The sequence below is a fragment of the Diabrotica undecimpunctata genome, chromosome 3, assembly GCF_040954645.1.
Source record: "Diabrotica undecimpunctata isolate CICGRU chromosome 3, icDiaUnde3, whole genome shotgun sequence".
Classification (NCBI taxonomy): Eukaryota; Metazoa; Arthropoda; class Insecta; order Coleoptera; family Chrysomelidae; genus Diabrotica; species Diabrotica undecimpunctata.
In genome coordinates, this window is record NC_092805.1 from 168,267,809 (window position 1) to 168,281,113 (window position 13,305).

The 13,305-nt window shown below is 34.5% G+C and overlaps 1 protein-coding gene across 2 annotated transcripts in view; it reads right to left on the bottom strand.

Annotated features, from left to right (window-relative positions):
- unc-5 overlaps positions 1-13,305 on the bottom strand; it is a 912,443-nt gene that overhangs the window by 233,008 nt on the left and 666,130 nt on the right. Inside the window, exon 6 of one of the 2 annotated variants that reach the window (XM_072527514.1) lies at positions 4,524-4,577. The exons of the other annotated variant lie outside the window; for it this stretch is intronic. Coding sequence (XP_072383615.1) covers positions 4,524-4,577 — 54 coding nt within the window. The remainder of the gene's footprint in view (positions 1-4,523; positions 4,578-13,305) is intronic. 2 annotated transcript variants of the gene reach the window in all.

Sequence of the window (13,305 nt, forward strand, 5' to 3'; positions counted from 1 at the left end):
TCAATTGGCCAGAGCGTTACGTGAGTTTCGGGAAGAAGACATTGGCCACAAAATTGTCAGATTTCAGTGTATTTGCGCAAAACAATTTGCATAACATTGTAATCAAAAGTCGATAGTTGCTATACTGTAACCCTTTAAAGGAAATAAGTTATATACATACTAAACGCTTTCTCAAACGTTCTTTCCTCCAGAAACGAATGTTTTTAAGAACAGCCTAAAGTATAAGTTTAACGAATGGACATGAAAAGATCGATATACTAATAAAAACTAAGTAAGAGTAAAATTTGGATTGACAAATAAGGCGCAGGCATATTTAGACCAAAGGACATTGTTGGGTGCCATCTTTGCTCAGATTAACAAATGCGTACAATACCATCCGTTAAAAGAATAGCGTTAAATCAGTAGAATTTTTCAAACTGAACTAAGAAGACTGTGTCAAAGAGAACACCGTTGGATTCTTTTTCTATAAGAATTCCGTGGGGTGTGAAAGACCAGAAGAAGAACAGCGTCGATTTCTCGGAGTGGCCTCGTATTTCAGAAGAAAGTCTTCAGTGACAGCCGGGCAGTAATGATATTTTGATGAAGTCTACGGTAAGAAAATGCCAGTTGGGTGAAAATTGTAATATTTTGCCGGTAATAAAACACGACTAGTGCAAGCAGAGGGATTTTGATTAGAAGGCACATAATGCCGAAAAGAACATGGTATCAGTTCTTGTATGTGTTTAATACGATTGAAAATTTATGGTTAGAAAAATTAACTCTAGTGAGCGCAATCGCCGAATCAGAAAAAAAAAACATGAAGATTGGACGAGACTCGTTGACAAAAGTGACTAGATTAGCCAGCAATACAACTTTTAAGGGCCCCAATCTTGTCGAATCAGACCAAATATGAAGATTGGGCGAGAACCTTTAAGAAAAGTGACTACATTAGCTAGCAATACGGCTGCAAAGAGCTCCAATCTTATCGAATCAAACCAAATATGAAGATCGAACGAAAGACTCTTTGACATAAGTGACTAAATCAGCCAACAACACGGCTGTCAGGAGCTCCAATCTTGTCGAATCATAGCGACCATGAAAATTGTATACAAGTACAATTGTCTGTTGTATCTTTTCAGATTTTTTAGAAAAAGCCATGGTAAAATAAAACTAATAAAATTAAAAAAAAACGACTGATTTCCGAACGAATAGTCCCGCATTGTACAAGGTTTGTCAAAGGGACGAGAAGAATAAAACAGACGTGAGTCGTAGGGTCCCATTTTAGGCTTAGCACCGTAGCAATGGATGGTTCCTCTTTGTCAAATGAAACATATGTTAAAATGTCTGAGCCTAAGCCTTGAAATAAACGGGGATGGTTGCTGGCGCATTTACCTAGCGGAAAACCATCGAGCTTTAAAAGCTGAATGAGTCTCACTACAGAGAGCGAGTAGATAAAAGAGAATAACTTCCTGACAAACCGTTGTGAGGACGGTTCCTAACAAAATATCGCGTTAGAGCTTGTGAGGCAGTAAGAAAGCGTGATTCTGACGAAAAACCGTCGGGATAGTTGCTGACGTATTTGCCTAGCGGCAAACCATAATTTTTGGGAAGGTATTGATCTTAAAAGCAAAATAGAGGGCTGTAGAAGTGTAGGAAGAAAACAGGTTTCAGATGTAGGGTAATTATTCCATGTGGCAGATGATCGAGAAACCTTTACAATGGTGATTACCAACGTAGGATAATTGTGATATGACACATGAAGAAGAAGGAATAAAGAAAGAGATAATTAGGCTATTGCCTCTTCAAGGAATGGAAAGATGTTTTTGAGTAGTGCGTCTCATTTCGGTAAATGACTGTCGGACAAAAAGCGCAGAAAAAGCCGAGAGAGGGCGATGCCAACTTTCGATGAACTCCTGGTGGTCTATCAGAGATCATTTTGGTGAATTTCCTCTACCTACTTCGATCGACTGACCGTGAACCCTACTTTGGTGAAGTAGGGTTGACGGTCAGTCGATAGAAACACAGGGATTGCATCACGAAACAAACGACTCCTTTTAGAATTGCTTGGTCTTCGTTTAGTAATCGCGCGGAGGTTAGCTGTGGCTAGACCCACCTAGGACAAGTATCGTCGTGCAATGAGATTGGAAAACCACAGAAAACCAATATTATCTTCTTCACTGTGTATAAACTCGACTCTGAAGGAGTGTGTTGAGGTCGCTAACTTTCCAACGTATTGAGATTTAGGGTAACGTGTTTTAATGTGTATGAGGTGTTCGGGAGTGAGTGCCCTCTGTAAGCTGGGTGATTGGGGGATGAATCATGTAACATTAAAGAACAAAATAAGATATGAAACAACGACAAAACTTTTAAGATAATGGCAACACTTATTCTGTTATATGCATGTGAAAGCTGGGTAATGACGCACAAAAACTCCAGAATCCAAGCAATCAAACTGAGATTTCTAAGAAAAGTAAAAGTTAATTTTTGTCTTTTCGATCAATGCCTCCCAGATATGATTGGTACTGGAGAAATAAAATAGCTGATGGAGCAAAACTAGCAAACCACTAGCTTCAGATCCAGAGTGAATAATTCCGAAGAACGTCTGCTAAACAAGCACTTAAAAGGTCATTTGGCCAGCGTGTTAGTTTTAGGGCTAAGAACCTCCCCAAAAATCAAGGCTACTGCCACAAAATTTGATGTTTAAAAATTGAATGAAGGATCATACGGCTGTGATTATAAACAAAAAAACAAGATCAGCAAAACTAAATAGCAATAGCTAAATAAAATTTATTGATTGAGATAATGACTGTGTACGAAGGAGAGGGAGATGATAAATATAACAAGAGGTTTGCGAACAAATTCAACCTTATTCATTTTCATATTTATGTGTAATTTAGCTTTTTTGTATAAAATTGCGTACGATTCATCATACAAATCTACTGAACGGGACTACGTAAACTGTTCTTAAGACACATCCCACTGGATTAATTTCTAAATGCTCGATAGAATGTTAGAGCAAAGTTGTTGTCAGTCTCTCGAGTCTAATACAATTGGCAACACTGATTTATGGACATTTTAGTGGCCTGTAGCTCCTTCGATATTCAGTTCATTTAAATTCAGTGCTTTTATTGTGAAGCACGTTGGTGGTCCTGAATATTTCTTATTCTATGTCTGGAAATACCAGAAGCTGCGTGCATCTGTGATGATAGTATACAGTATGTTGTAGTTTTAATATTTCGCAAGACAATGATTGATTTAAAAAAATAACGATAACGTTGATTTACAACTAGTTTTACTATAAAAATATACATAAACAAATGTGTGTATTTATTAACAAAATACACACCTGATCTAATCAAATATTTAACTTATTGGAAGTAGAATAAGTTTATTAAAGTTTATAAAATAATCAATTAAATAATTTTATATTATTAAAACATGATATATTATTACTTGTATAAGACATACTATATTTAGTTTTCTATAAATATTGTAAATTAATGTAAAATAATCTTATGTATCTGTTGTACTTTCATTTAGAAGCGCGGTATATGAATTTTAATTTTATACGCACAAATCGTTTGAGATATCCAATGGCATGCTCAATAAGAAAACTTACGAGACCTAAGAAGGTACTACGAGATAGTTGTTAGCTTCAACTTTCGTGATACTGACGACGGTACCGTCCGCGACTTGCTTTTAGTTGCTTTCATGGAAGAATATAACACTCATTCTGGAAATTACCGAGAAAATTGTGCAGTTATGTAGTAGTCACTCTCACCTACATGGATTACCTTTTTTTTTCATCCAGTACGCCGCCTGACTGATCTTAGTGCAGGATTCGTTCTTCGTACTCCCGGCGATAGTTCCCAAGGTACTTTAAAATGCCGTCTCGTCGCCGAGTCAACGCGGAACGCCTACCTGCTAAACCAGACCCTCCTCTGTCATCCAGCGATCCGGAAGCGGAATGGCCACTTCCGAAGCACTACCTTTATTCATCCACAGACTGTCAGCAAGACAGTCATCGCTTCTAGTACGACATCACTCATACAGTCTGACTCACTTTTCTACCTTCAACTTCCAGCATCTGTTCCTCTTACCTTTGCCTTTGGTCCAGCTGTCTTTCTTCCTCTTCTTTTTTCTTGATCACTGCACGGATATAATTGTGTACACTGGTCCAACCTGATTTATTTTCAATCATTCTCTCAATCATTTCTCTCACTGTAACAAAATGTCTCTCTTTCCAATTTGTTCGATCAATTACCGTTTTTACAACATTTCAATGACGTTTTGACATTAAAGCAGTGTACAGGACAGTGTCAATATTGTTTAAAAAAAAGCAACAAAAAATTATACCATCACACCAAACAAAAACAAAAAAAAAACTAAAGTAATAACGACCAATATCGAATACAATAAGCAAGTACCAAAATAAAACAAAACAGGTACTTATCTTCATTGTACTGGACTTAGATATTGTGATAAAACAACAACATAAACTAGAACAATGTAGAACGATGAATGTGAAGCATTTTAAGGCTTACCGTACGCATTATCGCTAGTATCATAGTCGTAAGCATTGTCCAGCACGAGCTCTTCTACGAAAGCATGGCGAAGGAGAAGGATTACAAGCAAAGGTTAGATTTTATAATTTGACAGCTCAGATTAACGTTTATCAATTAACTAGCTACACTTAATTAGAAAATTAACAAAAGATGTCAGTATTTTTCTTACAAGAAGAATTATTTTGTTAATATACTGTGGAAAGTTGTATTACACGGTAATAATCATTTTATGTTAAACATTAAACATCAAAATATTTTAAAGATTCACATTCAACTGAATACAGAAATGCTGCCCATTTTGATAAGGCTAAGTACCAATGTCCTTTTTATAAACCAGTAAAAAATAACTTTTAATAACGATCTATATTTCCGAGATTTATTCATAAATATAATTTATAACAAACATTACTCAACAAGAATAATCCAGTGAACTATAATAGCCCAGGTTGTGGGGGAAAAAGGGTGATTTTACACTGTAATCCTGGAATTAATGTTATGTGGCCTAGGTTATAAAGGGCAACCTCAGGAGCAATCCCCCAGTTCATTCAACAAAAACTTTTTGGTTATTGTGTATTTATTAGCGTTTATAGGAGCAAAATACGTATTTTTTGAGTTTTTTTTTTCATTTTTTGTCTAAAGTAAGTGTTGTAATGCACATGCGCTTAAAATCTTAATTGAGAAAACCAATGAATACAACCTTCCGCTGTACTTAGCATTCGTAGATTATGAAAAGGCTTTCGACAGCATTGAACACTGGACGGTGGAAGAAGCTGGTCAATAGTAGCATAGATTCAAGATACCGACAATTGATACATGATATTTACCAAAACGCAACCATGACCGTAATTCTGGCAAATTAATAACGGATAATATAAGTCCGACACGGCGATATAATTTCACCTACACTATTTACCTTGACCCTCGAAGATATAATAAAATCAACAGATTGGGAAAACAGAGGAATATGTATTAACGGAAAGTACCTAAATCACCTTAGATATGCGGATGATATACTCCTGATCTCCTCGGAACAACTAGAACGGAAGAACTAGAATTAATGCTGAATGAACTTCATGAAAAATCACTGCAAAAAGGCCTAAAAATTAACTTCAACAAAACAAAAGTAATGACAAACATGGAAGACCAAGAGGCAATAAAAATACAAACAGAAAAAATAGAACAGGTAAATGAGTATATCTATCTAGGACAAGCAATCAGAGCTAACAGAGAAAATCAAACAGCCGCAATATCGAGACGAGTAAGAATGGGATGGGCAGCGTTCGGTAAACTTCCTTACGTTATAAAAAATCAAACAATCCCTCTATACTTACAAAGCAAGGTATATAACTCCTGTATAATATCGGTGTTCACCTACGGAGCACAGACATGGACAATTTACACAGGCCAATTTGGATAGGATAAGGAAGGCACAAAGAGCGATGGAGAGACAAATGTTAGGTATATCACTTAAAGATAGAAAACGTAACCAGTGGATCAGAACCAGAACAAAGACAGTAGACGCGATAGAACAAGCACCAAAACTGAAATGGAAATGGGCTGGACACAATGAACGTCTCCAAGACGGAAGATGGAACAATGCCATCGGAAAGTGGCGTCCATACAATGCAAAGAGATCAAGAGGCAGACCACAGATGAGGTGGAAAGATGACATCAGGAAACAAGGAGGTCCCACATGGCAGATAACAGCTCAAGATAGGAAAAGATGGAGAGAACTGGGGGAGACCTATATTCAACAATGGAAGGATAGAGAATAGGTTTAAAAAAAAGTGTTGTAATGGGTAATTTCTGTATAGATTATGAAAGTACTCTAAAATACCTTCAATTTGAGCCGGTATACGTTAAATTTAATTTATTTGTTATTGCAAAAATGACGAATGAAGGTCAAAATTAAAAAACGTAATATTTATTGCAAAATTGCTTTTTTATTTCAAATATATTACATTCAAGCCTATAAAATTACGAATCGAATGAGCCGTAGTAGGCCTAAATCACTTAATTTGTTGCTGAGATACGTTAATTAGTTTATACCCCGACCTTCAACTTTGAATGCTCATAGGATTACCAAAAAAAATGGTAGAGGGCTAATTCTTGTTTCATTCTTTTCCTAAAGCCGTAGATTTTCATATTTACTGAAAAATAATGAAAAAATTAAACTCGTTAAAAACTATTATTTATGAAGTTGTAAAATTTCGGTTATAAACATTTAGAGCTGCAGCGCCCCCTATGTACCCTACAAATTTCTAATTTGCAGATTATTGTAGCTGGCTTCGAAACGAAAATTAAAAAAAAACAGTTTTCTACGACCAATAGAAGCCGATTTAGCATAATTTTTTTAAAAAATCACAGAGGCTTTATTAATTTATTATATATATAACAATTAAGAAACGAATCTGGGGACACTCAGAAAAATTTGCAATATCTCGGTGAAAAATGAACCGATTTCGATGATTGTTTTTAAATTTGGGGTAGCTCGTCGAAATAATAACATCTGGAATACTTTCACCCTTAAAAAACCACCCCCAACCCCCTTAAATTTTTTTTTAACATTCAATTTTTTTTCAATTCTTTTACTTTTACTATTAAACTACTATTAAACGCAATCTACTACCAGATTATTATTGAGAACATCCCCATGAAACATACCCATTTCTAAAAAAATTTTATATTCTAAAATATAGACTACTATTATTTCAGTATTTAACATTTTTTTTTTAAATACTTACTCTGCCTCGCTGTGTAATCTTTTATCAGTGAAAAATTATGTTAAAGTAAAGTTCAAACAAATAAAATTTCTATTTGAAAACAATCTATTTTCCAAAAAAAAACTCAAAAAGACTGATTTTAAAAACTTTTGATCAAACTAGATTTTTAGTACAATTTCATGAGAAATTAAATTATTGGTTTAATAAATTAAAATAAACATCATATATATGTATATCTTAAATTGCAAATTACTTTGATATAAGGAATAAATTCGTAAAACAAAGATATAAACAGTAAAATAATTGTAATTTATTTATATGGTTTTAAAATGAGATTCAATATTTATAAAATCAGAAATATTCTTAGTTTTTATTTATTTGTCTTTTTTTAGTAGGTTGTACAATTTCCTCAGAATCATATAACAATTCATCCAAAACATCCATCTCACTCTCACATTCTTTTTCTGCGTCATCTAGTTCATATTCAGCAGTATGACAATTTTCGCAACTCTCTCCATTACAATTTTCGCACAAATAAATTAAATTGGACGTATACCGGCTCAAATTAAAGGTCTTTTAGAGTACTTTCATAATCTATACAGAAATTATCCATTACAACACTTTGGGCAAAAAATGAAAAAAACTCAAAAAGTACGTATTTTGCACCTATAAACGCTCATAAATAAACAATAACCAAAAATTTTTTGTTGAATGAACTGGGGGATTGTTCCTGAGGTTGCCCTTTATAACCTAGGCCACATTACATAAATTCCTGGATTAGAGAGTAATTTTTGCCCCACAGCCTGGGCTAATAAAAAAGCAGCAAACTTGTCCAAGGTTTATAATTTTTTTAATGAAAAGATGTTGGAAATATTAACACAACAAAAAATTATTATTATTAATATCTATGAAAAATTTTAGGGTTGAAAAAAAAATGTTCAGTGATCTATAAATAGGACGTAGGCCTATAATTGGTTAGTACTATACAAGTAACTGTTATTGAATTTACCGTATTTTAAAATGTAGCTTTATTTTTTAAAACGTTAATCCCAGCTTGAGTTTTAAAACACTACAATAAATACCTACATAATATGTAATCAAAGCTTGTTGGCGCATAAATTTTAAGACGTTTATAAAACGTTTAATTAAGTGCAAGAGCAAGGTACTAAGAAGAAGTCTTTATTGAAAAGTGACTCGTTACGTGGGATCAAGTAACAAAATGTCTGAAAAGAGGTTGCTACTGACAGCTATTGGCAAATCTAGGTTACTGGTAATAGTGGTAGTACCGCTTCTTCTATGAGAACTGTATATATTTATGAAGACTTTGTAACTGTTTTATAAACTATTTTATTCTGGTTGCATTGCTGATAGGATTGATCGATTTATTGCAGAATAATATTGAAGAAGCAATAGAAACGATATAAACGAGAAAAATAAGAATTTCGCGAGAAACGATTCTCAGAATATAAAGTGTTTACACTAACTAACACTAAAAATATTAGTGGAAAAATAATGGAAATACACCAACAGTACTGTAATTAACGTAAATGAAGATGACTATAAAATTTAATTACAAAAGACAGTAGGAATCTATTCATGGTCATCTTCAAGGCTTTAGATTTCTAGCTCACTGATTGTGGCACGGCACTCTTTTGATTATTCTATTACAATTAGTATGTCTGCATTTTTCTTAGTTTTTCACAGAATGTCGTGAAACCTTGCTTTAATCAGACTTTTTCACCTCTACTTTTACATAGTTCTTTCCAGTAATAATCTGGTAGCCAATTTCTCTTTAGGTCTTCCTCTCAGTCCTGTTTCTTCCCTTTGGTAACTTTCTTCTGTTGTTGTCTTTTTTTTGCTTTTTGCTGTATAGTGTTCTATACGTGTCGTTATGCTAGTGCCGGTTTACTTTTTTTACATCAATCTCCTGTCCACTGTCTCTTGAGACTTTGAGGAGACAGTAGTGGATTGATTACCTATCTACTCCAGAATTATGGAACTCTGTAGTAAAGTGTACACATCAGGTAAATAGGTACCGTATGTTTATGAAGTCATTTGGTAGTCCCCAAAAAGTGTTTGTCGCTTACGATCTAGTACTAAGCAGATTCAGTGCTAACAGTGGCAGTTATGTTGTGTTCGATCAATGTTTTCTTCCGGTAGTAGACAGCTACCGCTTGATTGGCTATGTGGCTATTGGAATTGTGGATCTATTGTATCTTGGAACTCATCATCATCATTTTGGCTTTACAACCCTGTGTGGGTCCTAGCCTCCCCAAGAATTTTTCTCCAGTCGTCCCTATCCATCGCCTTCCTCCGCCAAGCACGTATTTCCATATTTCTCATGTCTTCATCGATGTTATCTAGGAATCTTGTTCTGGGTCTTTCTCTTCTTCTTTGACCAATAGGTCTATCAAGGAGCGTTTTTCTAGCTGGGTCGGTTTGCTCCATCCACATTACATGACCTACCCACCTCAGACGTCCTATCTTTATGTGTTTTACGATATCTGGTTCCTGGTATATCCTATAGAGTTGTATCGTCTTCTCCAGACACCATTTTCATTTACCGCTCCATAGATGCGCCTTAGTATTTTTATTTCGAAACATCCTAACATGTTTTCATTGCTTTTTGTTAAAGTCCAGGTTTCTGAACCATATGTTAGGACTGGGCGTATTATTGTTTTGTAGAGTTTTACTTTTGTATTTCTTGATATAACTGTAGATTTAAAAAGGAGATTAAGCCCAAAATAGCATCTATTAGCCGTGCAAATTCTGCGGTTTATCTCTGCAGTAGTGTCATTTTCAGTATTGACGAGCGTTCCCAGGTATACAAATTCGGTAACTGCTTCGATGACGTCATTTTCTATAACAAGTGACCGTAGTGTTTGTGGTTGCGTACCTATATTCATGTATCTTGGAACTATTAAATAATATTCTGGTTGACATATAAAGATATATTCTAATAATAGAATAGAAATACTTCTTACATTACCAACATTACTGTAAATTCTTGCACTCGATTCTTTTGCAATTTTTGACCTGTCTATGTATATTTAAATACCATATGGTCAGAAGTGATCATCCATTCCATAGGTATAACCAATTTCATTTATGGTATTGCTGTGTCTTGATCTACAAATAAGATTACTCTATGTATTTCTTTCTTTATATTTGGTCGCAAGTTCTGCAGTTAAATATTTTAGGAAAGTTACTAGCTACATCCAGATCTAGCTCTTACCGCTAGGATCCATGAGCCCAAGATTCAGAAGTTATTGCAAATAATCATAAAATGTAAGCTAATTTAAGATAATAATTAAGATAACCATAATTTTTGTTTGCTCTACATCTGATAATACAGCAAATGTAACCCATATCCGACAGTATTATAGCTGCAGTCGCCACTTAACGCTTTATCATTTCAATAATACTGTTCCTTGAATTATGCAACTTGCATGTAGGATATACTTTTTACTTTTTCTTAGAGTATTGTTTACAGCTTCGTGAAGTATTTGGTTTGCAATGCACTAAGATACATTTCTCATGATGTCTAATATTTTTCAGTTACCTCCCAACTTTTTTATTTTATTGTTTTCCATATTCTTCTTCCTCTTGACAGGCTTTACAACTCCTCGGGGTGAGTCTTCGCCCCATTCACTATAGCCCTTTATCTTCTACGATCTTGCGCTTTCATTTCCCATTCTTGTACCCCAATCCTAGATAAATCGGCTTCAACATCATCCTTCCAACTTTTTCTGGGACGGTCTACTGATCTTCTAGCGCCTTGTCTCTTAAAAAACACTGTCTTTAACGCTCTGTCTTCCTCTGATCTCTGCTCCACTCTTTTTCCAATTTATCTCTTTGATGGCCAAATATTATTCTAAGAACCTTCCGCCAAATATCAGCAGCTTAGTTATTTCTCGCTAATGTAGAGTTCATGTTTCACTTCCATATGGAACAACTGGATGAATAATTGACATATGATCTTTTTAGCAGCTTAGATCTGAATAATAATAATAGGGAGTACAATGCTCTATTTCCCGTAGCTTTCCTTAGTGAGACCTCTTTTTCTATGTGGTTGTCATCTGTGATTACCCCCAGATATTGAAACGCTTTTACTACTTTTAAGTTGTGGTCATTAATATTGATGTTCTGCCTAACTTTTGGTCTTGGACTGTTGGTTACTAGTCCCAGACTACCTGTTTCCTTCTCAAGTTGTGAAAACACCTCTCTCACGTCTCTTGTAGAATGAGCAACTGCATTTAGATCATCAGCAAAAGCCAACAATAGTTTTGATCCTCGATTCGCAAATCCCCTGTCAGCTTGGACAATATTTTACTTATTGCATATTATAAGGCCAAATTGAATAGCAACATTGATAAGGGATCTCCCTGTCTAAGTCCTGATGTTATACTACATGGCATCGATGTTCTGTTTCTTATCTTTACCTGTGCACATGAGTCTGTTACGTACATTTGAGTTAGCTCCAGTAATTGTCTTGGTACTTTCATTTCTAACACTGGTAGCCTTCTTTTCATCGGAGCATGCTAGAAATCTATGAAAATTTGGTGTAATTCTTGGTTAAATTTCCAGGTTTTTCTAATATTTGTTGACCTTATAGCACAAAAGCCACATTGATTTTCGCCTAAAATATCGTTCGAATACGGAGTGAGCCTCTTCAGTAAGATAACTGATAGAACTTTATATGCTGTGCTAATAAACGATATGATTATTTTCGAAATTGTTCTCCCTTCTTATGTAAGAGTATTAAAACGGTTCCATTTCACTCCCTAGGCATTTTCTACTGTTGCATTATTCTCAGAATAATGTCATACAATTTTTGATGTAAAAAGTTTCCTCTTTTTTTTATCAATTCTCTATTTATACCATCATTTCCTGACGCGTTGTAATCTGTAAGAGATGCTATTGCATTATTTACTTCTTAAAGTGTTGGTGCTTGTATTGCCACAACTGCACAATTGAATATAATAACTGTTTCCTTCATCTCACTTTCAATATTTAGTAAATTCCGAAAGTATTCCTTCCATCGTGTTACCCCAACAGTTCCAACTCGTCTGATTGTCGTAACTTTTCTAATTAATTTCCTTACCTGATTTGTCTTGCCACTTATGTCCATTTCTTGTATTTGCTATTCTAGGTAGCTCCTATTTTTAGTTCTGAATAGTCGCCTTGGTTGTACATTTGTTCTGTAAAACTCTGCTTTTTTCTCATCTATAGGGTTTTGTAGGATTTTGAATCTATCGTGAGTTTTTATTTCCAGCATTTCCTCGCATTGTTTGTCAAACCATTTCCGTTTTGGGCAAGTCCCTCTTTTTTCCAATGGTTTTCTTCGTTGCTTGTTCTATAATTGATGCCACTCGCTAATGTTTCCCATATTATTATAATTTAATTCCGTAGATCTATTTGGACTATAAATTTTATAATGGAATCTTTCTTTCTATAGATAATTATCGATTTTTTGTACTTTGTACTTGTCATTTTTTGCTTTCGTGTGCGTTTTGTACGTTCTTCTTCATGCAGGTAAATACCATAAATATTTAACTTTGTTCTTCATTACACTAACTTGGTAGTTAATCTATAGTTAATTAACATAACAATTTTTCAATGTCATTTAAGCTGATTTTTCAGTGATTACTTCTAGAACCAATTTTGTATCAAACGTTTTTAACTTTCTTGAGACATTTATTGAAATTTGATCAATAGGTTATCTTGCTGTATTGTCTGCAATTGTAGCAATAATTGGCTCGTCTGTATAGCATAGTCTTCAACATTCTGTATTGATTTTCCCATTGGTGCCAAAGGAAATATTTTTGTTTTCTTTCCTCGCAACTTTTACTATGCTCTCTGTATATCGTTTGTCACGGAATTTACATAATCTTCACAGCCATTTGTTTATAAAAGCCAAACAAGTGCTTAGAGAGACAGCACCAAATTGTTTCCTTTTATTAAACGGTAGAACGCAATAAAACTGTTGTCATTATTATACCAACAATTTTCATTTTAAAGACAAAAATACTGTCTTA